Below are 17,162 nucleotides of genomic sequence, written 5' to 3'. Positions count from 1 at the left end.
ACAGGAGCACCAAATAAAATCTGAGAAATGTCAATGAAATAATTTTGGATGAGATTAACGATAACTTTCTATCCTAGGAATTTGTTCGCGATTTTCTGCATTGGAAATAGGTTTCATCTTCTCTAAAATTAATTTTAGAATGTTTAGATCATCTTCTCTAAAATTAATTTTAGAATGTTTAGATCGTCATCTTCATAAAGGATACATATTAGATACACCTATTATTATATACTTTATTGTAATATATTTAACTAAACATTGTTTAAATACGTTACTTTTAGAATATCTCTTAAAATATCTCTTAGTCTATCATTCAAAACGTAATTAAACAATTATTTAAAAAGGTACAAGGTGATAGGATCTTAACATATCAGAGGTAAAAAGATTGTACTATACATGTTCAAGTGACTCGCTAACACAGATCGTGTTATGAAATACACATCAATATGATATTTTTGCTTCTCATTCATCATAGACCCGACATTTGTTTTCTCAACGCGACCCAGTCCATTAGTCTTTGCTGCATCCGTCGCTTTTCCATCAAAGCTATGGCTGCCTTTTGGAATTTCTCTTCATTTCGTCGTACGTACATTCTCGCGTCTTGCTCCATCTGGTCAATTTTTTCAGGTCGAATCTCCACCATTGATAACATCTCCGTCATGTAAGGGTTGAACCGAAAGTAGATGTGCTCAGGTAGCAGATCGTTCAGCATCGTATGTACAGCTGAGAAATTGAGAAAGCCAATTTTAAAATCTATAATTTTACTCCTATCCTACTTTTCTCCTTAATTTTTAAAAATAAATTTGTGCAGTGCAATTAATTACACCTTCGTTATTATTAAACCTACCTTCTGTATCGGTGGCGCTATCCAAAATTTTGAAGAACTTTTCTTTCCAGCTCGAGATCTCCACTTCCTTTTCACTAATGCGATGTGGAATTCGGCCGGTTCCGAACGACACGACACATTGTATCTGATTGTTTGGCCACAATTGTTTAGCCTCGTGAATCGCCACGGCACATGGATTATTTACAAGGATGCCTGTTGTAACATTTCACATGATATTTCGAGATTTTAATAAACAGGATTTTACATTAAAGTGCCGGGCGACTTACCGCCATCCTGATGAAGATATTCGCCGTTTTTGAATTCTTCAAAGTAACTCGGTGCAGCAGCTGACGCTCTCACGGCTTCCCATAATTTATGTTTATGGGATCCCATGTACTGGCTCTCTACCCTATGCGGTAACGTGTAATTTCTAAACACGTAAGCCATGACGTTTCCGTGATTTACCACGGCGGATATTGCTGAAAACTAAAAATTCCAGCGTGCTTAAGCGTCTTTCAAATTATCCTTGCTGCCTCATGCATTATGCATTTCATTGCGAATTTTACTCAAGCAAGAATTACAGTGACGTACCTTTGGCGCATTTGGATCGCGAGTGGTTTTGATGAGAATTTTGTCACCTAGCTGCTCTGTTAACAATTGTTCCCATAGTGCGGTGTCGTAATATGCGTGACTCCAGACCAGACTGCTCGTGCCTTTTATAGCGCTCTGCGTGAATATTCTGGTACTCAGGTCCTTGTACAATCCCGAAACTTCCTCCAATGATTTCCTCTTGTATCCACCTGCAATCGAAAATAAAAGATAAAACAATAAACGAAATATTTCACGTAGCATTCCCTCTATCAGTAAAACTACGTGTACGTAAGAAAACATCATGACAAACATGCTGTAATAAAATAAATTTACACGTGTAAAGATTTACCTTCCGAAAGATCCTTTGGTAGTACTACATATAATCGACAGTTAGAAATTAGTACGAACATACACACACGTGTCACAAAAGCTAATCAATTCTAGCGTGATCTTATCTCACGATGGCCAATAACGATCAATATAGACTTCAGATCTGTCACATACGTTGAACAAGAAATTTTAAACGCGATTACCTAACACTGCGGCCAGAATAGCACCCGTGCTCACGCCACATATATAATCGAACATCTCGTACGTCTTCTTTCCTGTAAGTTCCTCCAGTTTCTTCAGCATCTCGATAACCAATACTCCGCGAATACCACCGCCATCGATCGATAGGATTCTGATACCTCGACCAGGCAGGGGATCGGTGTAGCCCATTACAGCCAATGCCTCTCTAATCGGCGCTGCAACGACAGATTTCAAGATTATAAATCATCATCATTGGTAACAAATAAGTGTGAATTTATATTCCCCCTCACGCACCTCTGATCTGTTCATCATTAGCTTTTTGACGAGCCCGCAATAAAATCCTGATCGCTCCTTCCTTAATCGCGTAGTGCCTCGCCTCTGGATACTGATCGACGTGTACCAATAGATCCTCGATCCTCCGTATCTTTGAGGCATTTGACTCCGCTGATTCGATGCTGTTCAAAACGTGACGCGTGCGAGACACGATACTGTGTATCGGAATATTGTTGTGAATATTCGCTTTCCACTTTGGTGCGGCGCTACTCTGCACAACCTTGGGCGATAACTTGAGAAACAGTGTGGAGAGAATTTGCGGCATGGTAAAGTTCTCCTTCGATTCTAGTTTACTGTCGGGTGTATCTTGTTCATGAACTTTCTGCAGAAAGGATTAGCTATTGAAATTGCAATGGGAAGTAACGACGGATGATGTAATTATAGAAATCGAGAAGTATCGAAACAGATCGTTCTCGCGAATTTATTTGCAGTATAAAGCTATGATCGGTAACGGTTCGGTGACAACTGATTCTTATCATCAAACTCATGGTCGTTTTTCAAAATATCACATATATATATATATATATATACACACAGAGGCACACATGGACAAACGTGTTTGGCTACGTTGCTGAGAGGACTTACAAACATCGCGTTACACACTATTTACATGAGTATCTGTGGATAAATCTTATTTTCTTATTTAATTTAAATAATTACCTGTTGTATCCTCGGTTGCACAATTGTAGAATCACCTATCGACTTTACTTGTTCAGGCATTAATGTTACATTCTTTGAATCACTGTCATCATTACGTCTTGTTGTGTTCAGATTCTTTTCTGGATCAGTAATTTTATTGTGCTCGAAGGATGACAGCTTTCGTATTGTTTCAAGTTGCGAGTAGGTTAATTTTTGCAAAGTATCCAACCACTCTTTAGGCAGACTGATGTGCGGATTCTTATCGTAGTTGGTCTTGTTTAGATAGTCCTTCAATTGTGACAAGAGCTTCCACTGATTCTGCATTGACATTTTGGCCTTCTTTATGTCATTTATAGAACGTAGTATTCTGTCTGTAAAAGTTCCACTGGCATCTTTACCTGTTGCACTGTCCGTAAGTTGCCTGCAATTGATAAACATTTACTCATTTTATAAAACTAAATTTATAAAATATACTCCATTATTATACAAAACAAAAAGAAATTAATGCTTTTGTTTTTAGAAAATAAGGTATCGGCAAAACAACAAACATTATATATTTCCATTGAACATTATATAGTTCGTTATTATATAATTAACATATAATTAACTAATTTTGTTTTTACGTAGATTAACATGTCCAAAATTACTCGAGAATGATAAGTGGCCTTGTTATAGATCTCCAAATGATTCCAGAGATAAAAGTTAAAATCGGAAGTAACCTCTATTCGAGAACGTTCGAGCAATGTGCACATTTGTTATCGCGTGTACTTTCGCGTTGTTTTAATTTTCTTCTTTAATATTATCAACCCCTATTTACGCATGCATTAAATTGCAACAAGATGAAACGTTAGATGATTCATACTTTGTACGACTATAGAGAATGGACTAACCATCGCGCTCAACACATCGATGACGCCATGTTTTTTTAGACTTGTCAGAGTCAGCTGATCGATAAACATCGAACGATTTCACGCGTTTCTACCTTCGCATGGATGTGTGTGTATTTGCATCGCTACGATTGTATGTATATATTTTGTATTGCTACGATTCTTTCAATAATATTTTAATAACTTAAACATTGATTATTATTATTGATAGATAACAATGCAAGAAAGCAGATAACGATGCAATAAACATTTATATCAGATTTCGTCGATAATAATAGCGATTCCTACAATGGTTTCATCAGAGAAAATTACGTAATTGCAGTTGGCATTAGATGTTGAAGCACGCGAGCAGATAATTAATGTAGTGCGACTGAAGTGGTTTGAATTGTTTCAAGAATAATCACGTGTCCGATTAAATTCCATTTCGAAAACTTTTCCCCCTTTTTTTCTTAGTTAAAATAATATTTAACACATGTATAAGATTTCTCTTCACCTAACATATCAAAATCTATACTTCTTAATTATGCACAAATTTAAAGACACGTATACCAGAAGATTAAGAGGATTATTTAACATACTCAAGGTTATATTTCAGATCTGCACTACATAACCCGCTTGAAGGTGCTATTAAAAAAAACACGTATGATAGCACACATAGCACACCCACCTTGTTAATAAAATGCACTTTTGACAGTACTTCGCGTGCCTATTGAAAGACATCGTGTGCTACGAATCACAAACTATTCCTTGTATTGATATTTCAAATTGCCACAAAATTATAAGTTCCGATCATCGAAGCTCGAGATTGTCGATAACAGAATCGTCGGAAACAACAGCAGGTCAGGTAAATAAAATCGATGCTATGATCTAATTCACAATGGAAGAATCAACCACGTTGTCGCAAACTTTCGTTCGTACTAAATGTGGCGGCGCAGTGTCGCGATTTTTATAGTGAAGCGGTGCGTGATGCGTCACGTCACGTCACGTCACGTTTCGGCGCGGCTGGCTGGCTCGTTGGCTCCGTAAAATCGTACGATCAACCATCACCAGGTCAACCGTCGCATTCCGTGAATAGTTTCGCGCTGCTCGCGATATCGTACGATTTTACACGACTCCGCTGTATTAATTAAAAAGAAGCGAATGAGAAAAAGAACAAAAGAAACCGCGAAAAATTCATTGAAGTGCGAGACGCGCCGCGAGGTAGTCACGTTTTGTTTTCGTCGGGTGTGATAAACAATCATTGATGCGTCGCATGGCTCCCTGCCAGAGGCACTCGTAGAAAGGGTTACATGGCAGACTGATAAGTGCGCATTGCGTTTTTATTTCAAAACAAGTAGACATAGGCGTTTCTTGAGAAATACCCAAGTGCAATATTAAGCGCTATTGTTTATCGGTTTATCACATGTTACTTAACGATCGTCGCCGAAGTAAACAAACAAACAAACAAACAAACGTCTACGCGCCATTCTGCAGGCAAAGAAAAACAGATCCCGGAAGACCGTTATTTGGCCGCGCCGCGCCGCAGCTCGCACGTGGATCGGATGATGCGTGACGTCACGCAGTAATTCGGGAAGGCTCGCGATAAGCAGCACCGTCCATTGGTCGCGCTTACCCGACCTTGCCGCCTGATTGGCCAGTTACGGAGGCTCACCTCGCGCGCCATTTTTCTTGAGAGAAATTGGCTCGCTACCTATGCCGTTATCTGAAATGACGTGTCATTTGCAGATTACGACGTCCACTCGATGAGAGTAAGTCAGGACTTCCGGGTACGCAGTACGTGTCGTATCATTCATTCGAACTGTCCATATCGGCATCCTCGATACTACGCACCATTCTGAAGTATTTTATTGTGATAACATCGGATGCCATTAATAAGTCTCGTCAGATTCGTATATCAATTAATGATTCGCGAAAAACTTTAGATTTGATTATTTATTTATCGTTATGATGTCTCTCTAATGAACAAAAATTGATGAATTATGTTTAATAATGATGATAGACAACAATTTTATCTCTATTATATCATAATAATTATAATATAATATATTATAATAATCTTATATTTTAAATAATTAGTAAACGGTTTTTTATGCCCAACTGTTTAATTTTTTCCAATGTTTTAGCATTGATGAAATCGACAAAAGGCCCTGGTACACATCCTTGCACGTATACTGCGCTATTTTCCATCACTTTTACGTGACGTGCTATATGATTTGGATGTTCGTTATACGTATATATACTGTACGATCGCCACTGTATCCTGAAAATCCCCCGGGATTAAATACGTGCCATAATACGCTTCATTCTGCTGAAAGGTTCATCCAGACGCACGCTATCTCGAATCAATGTAAGTTTGTGTTTCGGATTTTCTCACTGTACCAGTTTTTAAATTTAGCAAGCAGCCTTATATGCATATATGTATTATAATTGCACACATAAATAGATCTCAAGCAAAACAATTCATAAGTAAAAAATGGTTTGTTAGATCTAAAATATTAGTATATATATAATTAATATAAAAGATTGTAATCAGTATAACGTGTCTGACTTTAAATTACATAAATTTCCATCACTTAACACATTTAACATAACACTTAAATAAGCACTTAATATCCATTTTTATTTACAATGCCGGAAAGTAAATTCAGGAAAGATTAAAATAAATATTCCAATTGGAATTCTTGATCAGTAAACCGGAAGCGCGGATTGTTCTGCAAATCGATCGCAGGCTGAAGAAGAATGTTGGAATCAGGATGATTTATTTTTCTCTCTCTCTCTCTTTCAATCCGTGTCCGAGCGAAATATAATCCACGTACGCCGTAATATTTTTCTTTTTGCAAGTATCTCCGAGGGGCGCGTTGGATTGCGCGTTGCTAGGACTCCGTGGAACTGTATCAACCCCTATATAAGGCTGAACCCTTCCCCGCGAAACTTTAGACGTAGCTCAGCGGGCGATCTGACGTGTGATCATCTTTTTTCTTGTTTTTTTTTCATTTATACCACCTGTAGATTTCCCTTGCGATTCCACACAGCGTATCTACCGTTATGTACGCTGAAACGAGATTGTTTATTTTGTCGGTTGTTGCTTTGCAAGTGTCGTGGCTCGTGAGTGTACCGCGTGGTAAGACCTGTTCATTCATAAGACATTTTTATATATTGTGATGTAATGATCGTAATTGTATAATTAATTATATCAATCGTGCGTTTTGTCGCTGTACAAAGTGTTTCAGAATTCGCATTGATATTGTTTAACGAGAAAAATTTTATATATATTATCTATATATTTTATTTTATTGACGATTTCTTATAATATATATATCATATTATATGGCCTAGAAAAAGGAAATATATATTTTTTTAAAGTTAAAAATTAATATTGCAATTAATATAAATAAGACTGAAAGAAATTACACATAATACATACATGATACGTACACAACCTCTTACATCTACATGCTATTATTTTTCTTATAAAATATTCCAATAAAATATTTTTAAAAAATGTATGTATTCCATTGAGATAAAATTTTTTTAAATTTATATATAATTTTCCTTTATATAACAAAACTTTTAAAGAGTGTTATTTAAATAATGAGAAAGAGAAAATTTAATGTACGACTTACGTATCAATACTTTATTCTGTCACTTAGCAAATTCAATTGTTAAGTGTATACACACATTTTATCGATTCACTTTTTTGATTTTTCTGTTCCAATGGTGAATAAGAGCTCATTGGGTATGCATGGTTTGTAGTTCAGTATTCGACGTCCTCTCTCTCCCTTTTCTGATGACCTGTGTAATCGCGCGTATGTATGAATAAAACGAACGTATTTTCTGTGTGATTTCTTCAAGCGACACATCAATGGCACTTTTTCTGCTCGCTTAAGCGTACAACACAAATTAACGCGTTGATGTTCTTTCAATTTACAACAAATATAAACAAAATGTTACGACAATATCGTGATCTTTTAATTACAACGTATCTCTTTAATTGTTTTTAAAGCTTTTGAAATAATTTAGAAATTGTGCAAGTAAACACAAATATATTTTGAAAATACATAAATTTTTTAATATTATTCTTTCGTCCTGAAACTTAATTTTTAACATTCGTATTCACTAGGGATTCATGTCTCTCATTCTTTACTTATTGTATAGTGGATTACGAAAATTCTCTGCGAGTGTACAACGTAGGCGTTCTTATGGCTTCCCATCTCGACAGCCCGTTTGATCTTGAGCGATGTGGCCCAGCAGTCGATCTGGCTTTGGCAGAAGTAAACGACTTCTTGAGTGTTCACAACGTGCAGCTGCGCAAAGTACAAGGAAGGTATTCGAATTTATATATTATCAATATGTTATCGGCAGGGAAAAACAATAGGCGGCCCATTCATCATCCTGGACGTATCGATCAGTTGCGAGTAGCGAAAACAATTATAAAATCCATCGGTTAATCGTATTCAAATGTAATCGCAATATTTGATTATTTTGCACAATGCGCGATAACGAAAAACATGTAGCGGATTAAAGGAGCATAAAGGAGTTCACTCCCCTTAATTCTGCCTCACGAAGCATCCCTTTAATGGATCGGCCGTTCGTAATGCGTGCTCCTGTTATTTTCATTTGGTCGAAGTACGATTTTTTTACTTCGCTAAGTTGTTTACATCAGAGAAAGAGAGAGAGACGCAACTGAAGAAGATCCAGGACAGAAAAACATTATAAAAATATGAAAATAGAGATAACATAATTAAGATAGGAAAAGAATGTTATCATATAAGAATAAATGTGCTATTGGTAAAAGTAAATCTCTCTCTCTCGTATTGTGATTGTCTCGAAAAGATAGTAATTTCTCGTTTATCATCGTGTTCCGTTTTATACACATTACAATTCGTTTCGCTGCTCGCACGCATTGCTTTTGCGTCATTACATTAATACAATTGAACGGATATTCGCATTTGCGAAAAAGGGCGCTCATGTAACTACAAATTGCACGCTTCAAAAGATACTCAGCAAATTGAGTATGACATATATTATTGATCATCCACTTTTCGTTATACGCGGTATGTTATATAAAAAGTTGTTCATATATGCATGTGTATGAAGCTTCAGATATATCATCGCAACTATATCTATATCGAACCTATATCGCCTGTTGCGCGAAAAAGCTTCTGTATATTTCTATCTCCATTTTCAATAACATAATAAAATCTCGATTGATTGCAAGTGATCTCGCTAAATATTAAGATATTTAATTCAATTATCATATGAAGCTAACACTTAATATGAAGCTAACATGATTTACACGATAACAAACAATTCTTAATAAATCAACTTTTGACAAAGATTTCAAAGAGATGATAATTCTAACGATTTATTTCAGCTTGTACTTGAAGAATATGTCAATCAAAACATATAGAACTGTGCAAATTTTCTTCTACTGTACATTGAGATTTTAAGACACTATTCTTCATAGATTTCAAAATACTATTCGTGAAAATATTATATTTATGAAAACTATGATTTGCGTTACATTTCAATATGTAACATTACGTTTTTAATATTTTTATTAGTGCACGTCGGTAGAAATCCAATCATTGGCCATTCATCGATGCAATTAACGCGTCATTATTTCGAGTCGTTGCACGCAGGATGCATCTCCATACTCGTACCATCTCGAATGCGTAATTATTTTTGCAATTCGTCGCTAATTGCACGTACGCGCGGATGCAGAATATTCACTATGGAGCTTCGCGTTTCACTCAAGGACGCAGCAGGACATATATTGTACATGCGTCACACGTGCAACTGCACGCGAGAAAGCACATTCAATGTTTCCTCGCATCCACTCTCAGTAATCCGATCGCATCATGTTTACGCTGTGATATACATACAATCCATCACGCAGTTCAGTTTGTGCGTCTTCATAGATTAATATTAATCGTAGAATCTAATAAATATTGCATACTATTAGTGGACAGCATAATCATCTTAATCTTATCATAGACATTGTGTGTTGGACAAACCTAAATCTCTCTGTGCCAAATAAAGTATGTTCTTCACCACGTAAGATGCGAAGTTGGTACAAAATGAGAATTGAAAAAAAAAATTGATATGGCATTCGATTGTCCACAATTTGTGGGACGTGTGACAAAATTTGCTGAATTTTCTTTATCATTCCTTTCCGATTTCCGATACAGCATCGGAGCTCAGCCCTGATGATGCGGACTGCAATGTCTGCGAAACGTTGGCACCAAGCTATCATGAAACGCGGTATCTATCCGGAAGCCATCACTACTGACACAAATAAAATATTTATATTTCTTATAGTTATCCATCATGCAGCGGAGCAATGGCACCAGGTTTAGCGGCGGACATGCATTTTCAAGACAATGTGATTGCTTTTATCGGACCGGCTTGTGCGTTTGCTTTAGAACCCGTGGCACGACTTGCAGCGTACTGGAACAGTCCGATTATTACTGGCATGGGTGATCAAGTGAGTTGAATTTTGGTATTGCGTTATGTGTATTGCATTATACTTGCATGTGTATATTTCGTTATGTTTGATTTGCGCGATTAATTTTTCATAAACTTGCATTTGTATAATCGATACCTAATGTTTAATGTAATATTTATCTCTCAGATGAATTGCAATGAAATCTTCTAAGTTCGTTATAAATTAATATTATAGTATTATTATTTATAATTAATATTTTAATATTACACAAAAAATCATATAATTCGTGTAGCATTAAATTGAATTTCTGTTTTGCGTTTTTGCTTTAATATCTTATTTTAATTTCATGTTTTACATTTTGACGTTAAGAAGAGCTGCTGTATTTTCAACGTTAATAAATAAATATGAAACGTTTATCGCTTTCTTGCGAATCAAGCCTCCCTCGGACGGTGAACTGTCTGTCACGTCTGGTATTCTTGGACGAATCCATAAATGGAAAAATGAAACCTCGGTAAGAAGCTAAGCTTGTAGAATTTTTCTTTCTTATTATCGCCGAATTATTGTATTAATATCATCATGTTAATAAATTGCTCACGATACATTGTATCTCAAGCTTTGTAACATGTTCTTCAATATACATAATTATATATATTGCATAATTAACGCCCAAATTATCTGTATGTTAATTAACTATACACTAACGGAGAGTAGCCTATGAAAATGTTACTTTCGCTGGAAAGATAAACGCGTTCGCGTAATACTGCCTTCCCATGAAACTCGTTAAGCTGAAAATTAATGCAGCAGTAATAATGTGTTCCTCACGTACCTATCACGGCATGTTTTGTAATAATTACTTCCATCCCTCGTTAATACTGTATTCTATCAATTAGTATCATAACATACTATCGTAAATTATATTTGTGCAATTTTATTTCTATTATATTATACAGATAATCAAGCGACGCGGTAGCGTGTGCGTGCGTGCGTGCGTGTGCGTGTGTGTGTTTAGCGTGGAGGGATCTTGCTGTTTTTTTTAAATTTTGATATTCTTTCGTTTTGAATTACTGATAATATAATATATTATCATTAATATAATGTATTATTATTCTCACCAAGTAACAAAATGAAATTGAGACTAATAATTTGAAAAAATATTTTTATCTAAATATATAATTATAAATTAACTTATGTAATCTATATATATATATATATATATATAGATTACATAATATATATATAATATATATAATATATATATATATATGTTATAAGGGACATAAATTAGATATGCAGATAACATAATATACTTCTCTTAAAATGTTTAAAAACTTTTTACAAAAAGCAATGAGATCCCAATAAAAAAACCTCACAAAGGTAAAAAAAAGTATGCCAAGTACATAAAAAATTCCACCTTGTACACAACAAAAAGTTTAAAAAACTATTTATAAAAATTAAAACTAAATATTTAACTAGCCAAGTACCTCGAGGTATAATTTTTTAAACTTTTTGTTGTGTACAAGATGGAATTTTTTATGTACTTGGTGTACTTTCTTTATCTTTGTGAGGTTTTTTTAGTTTATATTATACAGATAATTTTATAACTTCTTGTAACGATTTTTTTAAACTTTGTTTTAACATATCTTTTTTTTTCTCTAAAAAGGGAATTTTTAAAGACAAAAGCAAGTATCCCACTTTAACGAGAATGTCGTACTGCCAGTGTCGATTGCGACTCGTTTTCTCCAGCGTGTTCAAAGAATTCGGATGGTCTCACGTTGCGCTAATATTGGACAGATCGGACCTGTTCTCTTTGACAGTAGGAAAAAATTTGGAGTACGGTCTGCGTAAGGAGGGACTCTTGAAGTTCGTCAGAGAATTGGACGGGAACTCCGAGGACGAGTCGTATCACCTATACTTACGTGACGCGAGTATGTACGCCAGAAGTGAGTAATCACATTTCTTACAATAGCAGAGTGCCCCGGAAATCCTAAATTAAATGTTCCTTAAGAGAAAGTCGATTTCACATTTATCTTAGTTTTTTATCTTTATTTTCAATTTTATTTCGATTCAGATTATAAGTGAATAGCGACATCGTTGAAACCAAAGTCCCAGAATCTGAGACACTCTGTACAGAAATATCCCCGTGTCACGAAAATCGAAATACACAATTGTAATAAATGGACGCTGTGTTTAACATTAATAACAATTTTGAACAGTCGTGATACTCAGCGTTCGTGGAACGCTGGTCAGGAAATTTATGTTGGCCGCCCATGAATTGGAAATGACAAGGGGCGACTGGGCTTTCCTGGACGTCGAGATATTTCACGTAAGGCGTCACGTAAAAAATGAGAACTGTCTTCCCTGTAAACCCATATATATATCAACTTGACAGCAATTTATATCATGGACAACTCTCTTCCATCAATTTTAAGGCGATAAAACAATTTTAAGGGCTCATATTGGGGCGATCATGACTGGGAGGTCGGAGATGCGGACGACGCCGCTGCGAGAAAAGCTTATGAGGCTTTACTGAGAGTATCGCTTCTTCAACCAACCAGTCCACGATTTCAGGATTTCGCCGACAACGTTCGACAACGCGCACAATCTGATTACAATTACACATTCTCAGAAGGTGAAGAGGTAAGTAGAATGATGAGTTTTCGTGGTTGAGTCGATCGTGCCGAAAGCAACAGTCAATTCAAAAGTTGTGATTTTCCAGAATGCAAACTATTTGCGCCTCGCAAATATTTCGTCAATTAAGAAAGCTATGGGTGACTTGAGCGGGTGAAATGAATTTCTCGCTTTCCCCGCAGGTGAATTTCTTCGTCGGGGCGTTTTACGACGGTGTATACTTGTTAGGAATCGCATTAAACGAGACCTTAGCCGAGGGTGGCGATATCAGAGACGGTATATCTATAACTAGAAGAATGTGGGATCGCGACTTCATCGGCATTACGGGCCACGTCAGGATAGACGACAATGGGGATCGTGATGCGGATTACAGCATTCTCGATTTAGACCCCATTACCGGAAGGTCATTGAAAGTTCAAACAATTTACTCTGCGCGGCTTTGCTATGGCAGGGAATTTCGATAATCCCGTAACCTACACATTTGTGAATATAAAGTGCAACTATAATACTAAAATTTTATCTAAAATTGGATAAAATTAGATATTGCGAGTTTTGTGTTAAAATGGAAACTTCGTAATATTAAAGCATGAACTAATTGGTACTTTTTTTCCTAAAATGTATAATTTTAGAATATTATTAATCAAAAATACGAAAATATAAAAATATAAAAATCATTAAAGAGACTAATTTAAGAACGCTCTTGGGTATTTTATAGGTTCGAAGTGGTGGCTCATTATCTGAGGTTAAATCGAGAATATAATCCTATGCCTGGTAAAAAGATTCACTGGCCGGGGGGAAGAGAAGGGCCTCCACGAGATATTCCGGAATGCGGCTTTTTAGGGAACGATCCAGCTTGTACGTCAAGAACAGAAGCTTATACGTTTGTAGCTTACACATGCGCGGCGCTCGCTGTATTTCTGCTCGCTACGATTACAGCTGCGTGTCTTTTGTACAGGTAGATCTAACACGATTTATTATTTAAATTCCGGCAATAACGCAATTAAATAAATGATATATCTATAAAAACAGATAAAATATCGGTATCAAAGTCTCTTCACACGAATCAATAACACAAAAAGTAACAGTAGAAAATGAACTTTTTAATATTAAATTTTTCTTGATATAATATACATTTAGAATACAAATGTATTAATTAATATGAGAGGAGATTCTCATGTAGGCATTTGCGATTGTCCGCCGATCTAAATAACATGTCTTGGCGCGTGAGACCTGAGGAATTACTCTTGGAAGTTGGAAAGCAGTTCTCGTCGAAGATAAATCTCCATCAAGCAATATCCGATACAAATGTGAGTAATAATTCCAATCGAACATAACATGCTGAAGAATACGCGATGTAATAAGCGATGCAATTAGGGAACTACAATCATCATGTAATTGTAGAATTTTGGAGTGGAACAAAGAATACGTCGCGGATCTCAAATCAGTTGCGAGTCTTTGCCACCGACAACGGTTTTCACCACTGTTGGGATATATAAAGGTGAGAGAGTGGCTATTAAGACGATCACCATGAAGAAAGTGGTGGACATCACAAAGAAACTGCTCTGGGAAATCAAACAAGTCAGAGATGTTACGTCGGAGAACACCGTGAGGTATTCGTGTTTTCACGTGACAGAAATATTTTTTTTGACTTTCGTGAATGAAATAGTAATTATTCATATAAACGACATTTTTACATTACATCTTTTACACTTTGATAATATTATAGATATATCTTAAAAACGATCAGTACCTCTGTCATATATGTCATTAAGATTGAGATTGCACTCGCTAGATTCATCGGTGCTTGCATCTGCTCGCCGACACCGACAGTTTTAATCCTCACAGAGTACTGTCCACGAGGATCGTTGAAGGATGTTTTAGAAAACGAGGCGATCAAGCTAGACTGGAATTTCCGAATGTCTCTGATCCACGATATCGTCAAGGTAGAGCCAGGTGCAGAAGTTGTGATTCTTGTTAAGCTCTCTCTCTCTCTCTCTCTCTCTCTCTCGCATATCTGATGCTGTATTTGTATAGTTTATTTTTATAAAATTCATTTATATATGTAAAATGTTACATTAATTGATTTACATATCACGAATTAAAACCACTATAATGTAAAAGCATAAAAAGTACTGCCTTCTCGCAGGGAATGTCTTACCTTCACGCCAGCGAGGTTTCCGCTCATGGGAAGTTACGATCATGCAATTGCCTCATCGATGGTCGTTTCGTGCTGAAAATCTCGGACTTTGGTCTTAAAACTCTCACCACACCCTCCGATCTAATCATGGACGAGAACTATTACACGAGTGAGTTATGCGATGTAATGAAAAACGATAAGATACAAATATGCAAATTTAGGTAGAGAAGATATGTATCGTTTTTTTATTTTTAATATATTCCTAGAATTATTTTGGATCGCTCCAGAAGTCCTGCCGTTAATGGTGACGCCCGGAAGCGCCGCGACCCAAAAGGGTGACGTTTACAGCTTCGCGATTATCCTGGAGGAAATAGTGCTGCGTGGTGGCCCGTATGTGGTAGCTAGAACGTTTATGACGGCGCAAGAGGTATATGGCTCGTTCCATCATTTTTACCTAATTTTACTGCTATTATTTTACGCGATCTCATTGTTCCGAATCTTTCTTACTTCAAAGATCATGAGCAGAGTGTTAGCGTCCGAGACTCCACCATTCAGACCGGAAGTCGATCCGAAGGATTGTCCCTCGGACATACTGTCGCTGATGGAAAAATGCTGGCATGAAATTCCCGAGGAACGACCTAGTTTCCACACGATACGCGGCACGATAGCGGGAATCATGAAGTACGTTTGTCATGAAAAATACAGCTTCACGATTGAGCTCGTCGTAAACGCTACAAATCGCATTTTAGGGGATACTGCGAAAATCTAATGGACGATCTACTACGAAGGATGGAGCAATACGCTAATAATTTGGAGGCTCTCGTCGAAGAAAAGACCGAGCAGCTAAGCTTGGAGAAACGTCGCAGTGAAGAACTGTTGTACCAAGTGCTTCCGAGGTAGGAATTGTTATTGCCTTTTCATGCTTCCGACTTTCACTCCGTATTGTGACGAGTACAAATTTTCAAGGCAAGTTGCTGGTCAACTGATGGCTGGAGAGATGGTACAACCGGAGCAATTTGAGTGCGTTACCATTTATTTCAGCGATATCGTCGGTTTCACGGCCTTGTGCGCGCAAAGCACGCCCATGGAAGTTGTAGATTTCCTGAATGACCTGTACAGCACTTTCGACAATATTATCGGATTCTACGACGTTTATAAGGTACGCAGATAACAGTTGATTCACTTTACTCCAAAAATTGTAAGATCAATCTTTCTTAAAAGATTGTTTTGAACCAGAATCTTTCTAAACCAATATTTAATTTTAATGAAATAAATAATTTTAATGGAAGATTCTTAAACGATCGAAAAATTTTAAGATTGCAATCGTACGATTTATAGGTGGAAACTATAGGAGATGCGTACATGGTGGCGTCTGGTCTCCCGGAGAGGAATGGCGATGAACATGCGAGGGAAATTGGCCTGATGGCTTTGGCGATATTGGACGCCGTCAAATCGTTCACCATAATGCATAAACAAAATACTCAATTGAGCGTTCGAATCGGCGTACACAGTGGTCCAGTTTGCGCCGGAGTAGTAGGTCAGAGAATGCCGCATTATTGTCTCTTTGGCGACACCGTGAATACAGCGTCTCGAATGGAATCGTCTGGACTCCGTAAGAGATTAAATTTTTAAAATTCATTAATAATAATAATGATAAAAGTAATCACAAAGCTTTAAGAAATGAAACTTAAGAATCGAACAGAATCTGACCGAATAATTATGTATAAAATCTGAAAATATATTTAGTTAACGTACGATTTTGTGTACCACAGCTCTGAGGATACACGTCTCTGAAGCAACGAAAAACATCTTGGACAAGTTCGGGACGTTCGACCTCGAACTCAGAGGGGAAGTGGAGTTGAAGGGAAAGGGCAGGGTGACGTCTTACTGGTTAACGGGTTGCTCGGAGCCTGATTCCAGATTAACCGTGCCGAAATATCGCAGACTCAGTAGCAGTCAACCCGAGAACAATTTGAATCCATTAATTTTTCCGCCGAACAACACGAACGGCCCGAAAACGAGCAACAACACATTCATTAATTTAGCAGAATTGTAATGATATAAGATCCTCTAAGAATCTTAAGGAAAGTGCAGTGGGGAATTAAAAAAAATGCCACGCGTTACTTAAGGTTAATAAAAGAT

General features: G+C 36.7%; 2 protein-coding genes across 9 annotated transcripts; one reads left to right on the top strand and one right to left on the bottom strand.

The window, feature by feature from the left end:
• Window positions 1-213: 213 nt before the first annotated feature.
• LOC105281041 (calcium-independent phospholipase A2-gamma) lies at window positions 214-4,718 on the bottom strand. Of its 6 annotated transcripts, none has more exons than XM_011341970.3 (9): window positions 4,475-4,717; window positions 2,942-3,341; window positions 2,243-2,603; window positions 1,951-2,163; window positions 1,767-1,790; window positions 1,418-1,626; window positions 1,114-1,312; window positions 848-1,039; window positions 214-723 (listed from the first exon to the last, which is right to left on the bottom strand). In XM_011341970.3, the coding sequence occupies exons 1-9, from the start codon at window positions 4,525-4,527 to the stop codon at window positions 470-472; spliced, it is 1,905 nt and encodes a 634-aa protein (XP_011340272.1). In that variant the 5' UTR covers window positions 4,528-4,717; the 3' UTR covers window positions 214-469. The 6 variants fall into 6 exon arrangements, with proteins under 6 accessions (XP_011340272.1, XP_011340275.1, XP_011340276.1 ...); XM_011341973.1 differs by lacking the exon at window positions 4,475-4,717 and adding an exon at window positions 3,811-3,898; XM_011341974.1 differs by lacking the exon at window positions 4,475-4,717 and adding an exon at window positions 3,783-3,866.
• On the top strand, window positions 4,601-17,076 carry LOC105281044 (atrial natriuretic peptide receptor 1). Of its 3 annotated transcripts, XM_011341984.2 has the most exons (21): window positions 4,601-4,651; window positions 5,533-5,646; window positions 5,931-6,154; window positions 7,963-8,131; window positions 10,129-10,294; window positions 10,692-10,766; window positions 11,916-12,195; window positions 12,469-12,578; window positions 12,704-12,892; window positions 13,066-13,286; window positions 13,599-13,838; window positions 14,064-14,190; window positions 14,285-14,493; window positions 14,676-14,826; window positions 15,030-15,189; window positions 15,287-15,447; window positions 15,535-15,701; window positions 15,770-15,916; window positions 15,987-16,179; window positions 16,359-16,632; window positions 16,793-17,076. In XM_011341984.2, exons 3-21 carry the CDS (start codon window positions 6,016-6,018, stop codon window positions 17,074-17,076), a joined length of 3,462 nt encoding a protein of 1,153 aa, XP_011340286.1. In that variant the 5' UTR covers window positions 4,601-4,651; window positions 5,533-5,646; window positions 5,931-6,015. The 3 variants fall into 3 exon arrangements, with proteins under 3 accessions (XP_011340286.1, XP_019887791.1, XP_019887793.1); XM_020032232.2 differs by lacking the exons at window positions 4,601-4,651; window positions 5,533-5,646; window positions 5,931-6,154 and adding an exon at window positions 6,853-6,928; XM_020032234.2 differs by lacking the exons at window positions 4,601-4,651; window positions 5,533-5,646; window positions 5,931-6,154; window positions 7,963-8,131 and adding an exon at window positions 8,141-10,071.
• The last annotated feature ends 86 nt before the right edge of the window (window positions 17,077-17,162 follow it).

The sequence above is a fragment of the Ooceraea biroi genome, chromosome 5 (assembly GCF_003672135.1).
Source record: "Ooceraea biroi isolate clonal line C1 chromosome 5, Obir_v5.4, whole genome shotgun sequence".
NCBI classification, from domain to species: Eukaryota; Metazoa; Arthropoda; class Insecta; order Hymenoptera; family Formicidae; genus Ooceraea; species Ooceraea biroi.
The sequence above is the reverse complement of the archived record's forward strand: the minus strand, read 5'-3'. Positions and strand labels throughout refer to the sequence as shown.

Coding starts and splice junctions, on each gene's coding strand:
- LOC105281041 (XM_011341970.3), bottom strand. CDS start 4,527: ATGTCTTTCAATAGGCACGCGAAGTACTGTCAAAAGTGCATTTTATTA. Junction 3,342..4,474: donor AAGTGCATTTTATTAACAAG/GTGGGTGTGCTA, acceptor TATCAATTGCAG/GCAACTTACGGACAGTGCAA. Junction 2,604..2,941: donor TGCAACCGAGGATACAACAG/GTAATTATTTAA, acceptor TCCTTTCTGCAG/AAAGTTCATGAACAAGATAC.
- LOC105281044 (XM_011341984.2), top strand. CDS start 6,016: ATGATTTGGATGTTCGTTATACGTATATATACTGTACGATCGCCACTG. Junction 15,190..15,286: donor GGACGAGAACTATTACACGA/GTGAGTTATGCG, acceptor ATATATTCCTAG/AATTATTTTGGATCGCTCCA. Junction 15,917..15,986: donor TTGTACCAAGTGCTTCCGAG/GTAGGAATTGTT, acceptor CAAATTTTCAAG/GCAAGTTGCTGGTCAACTGA.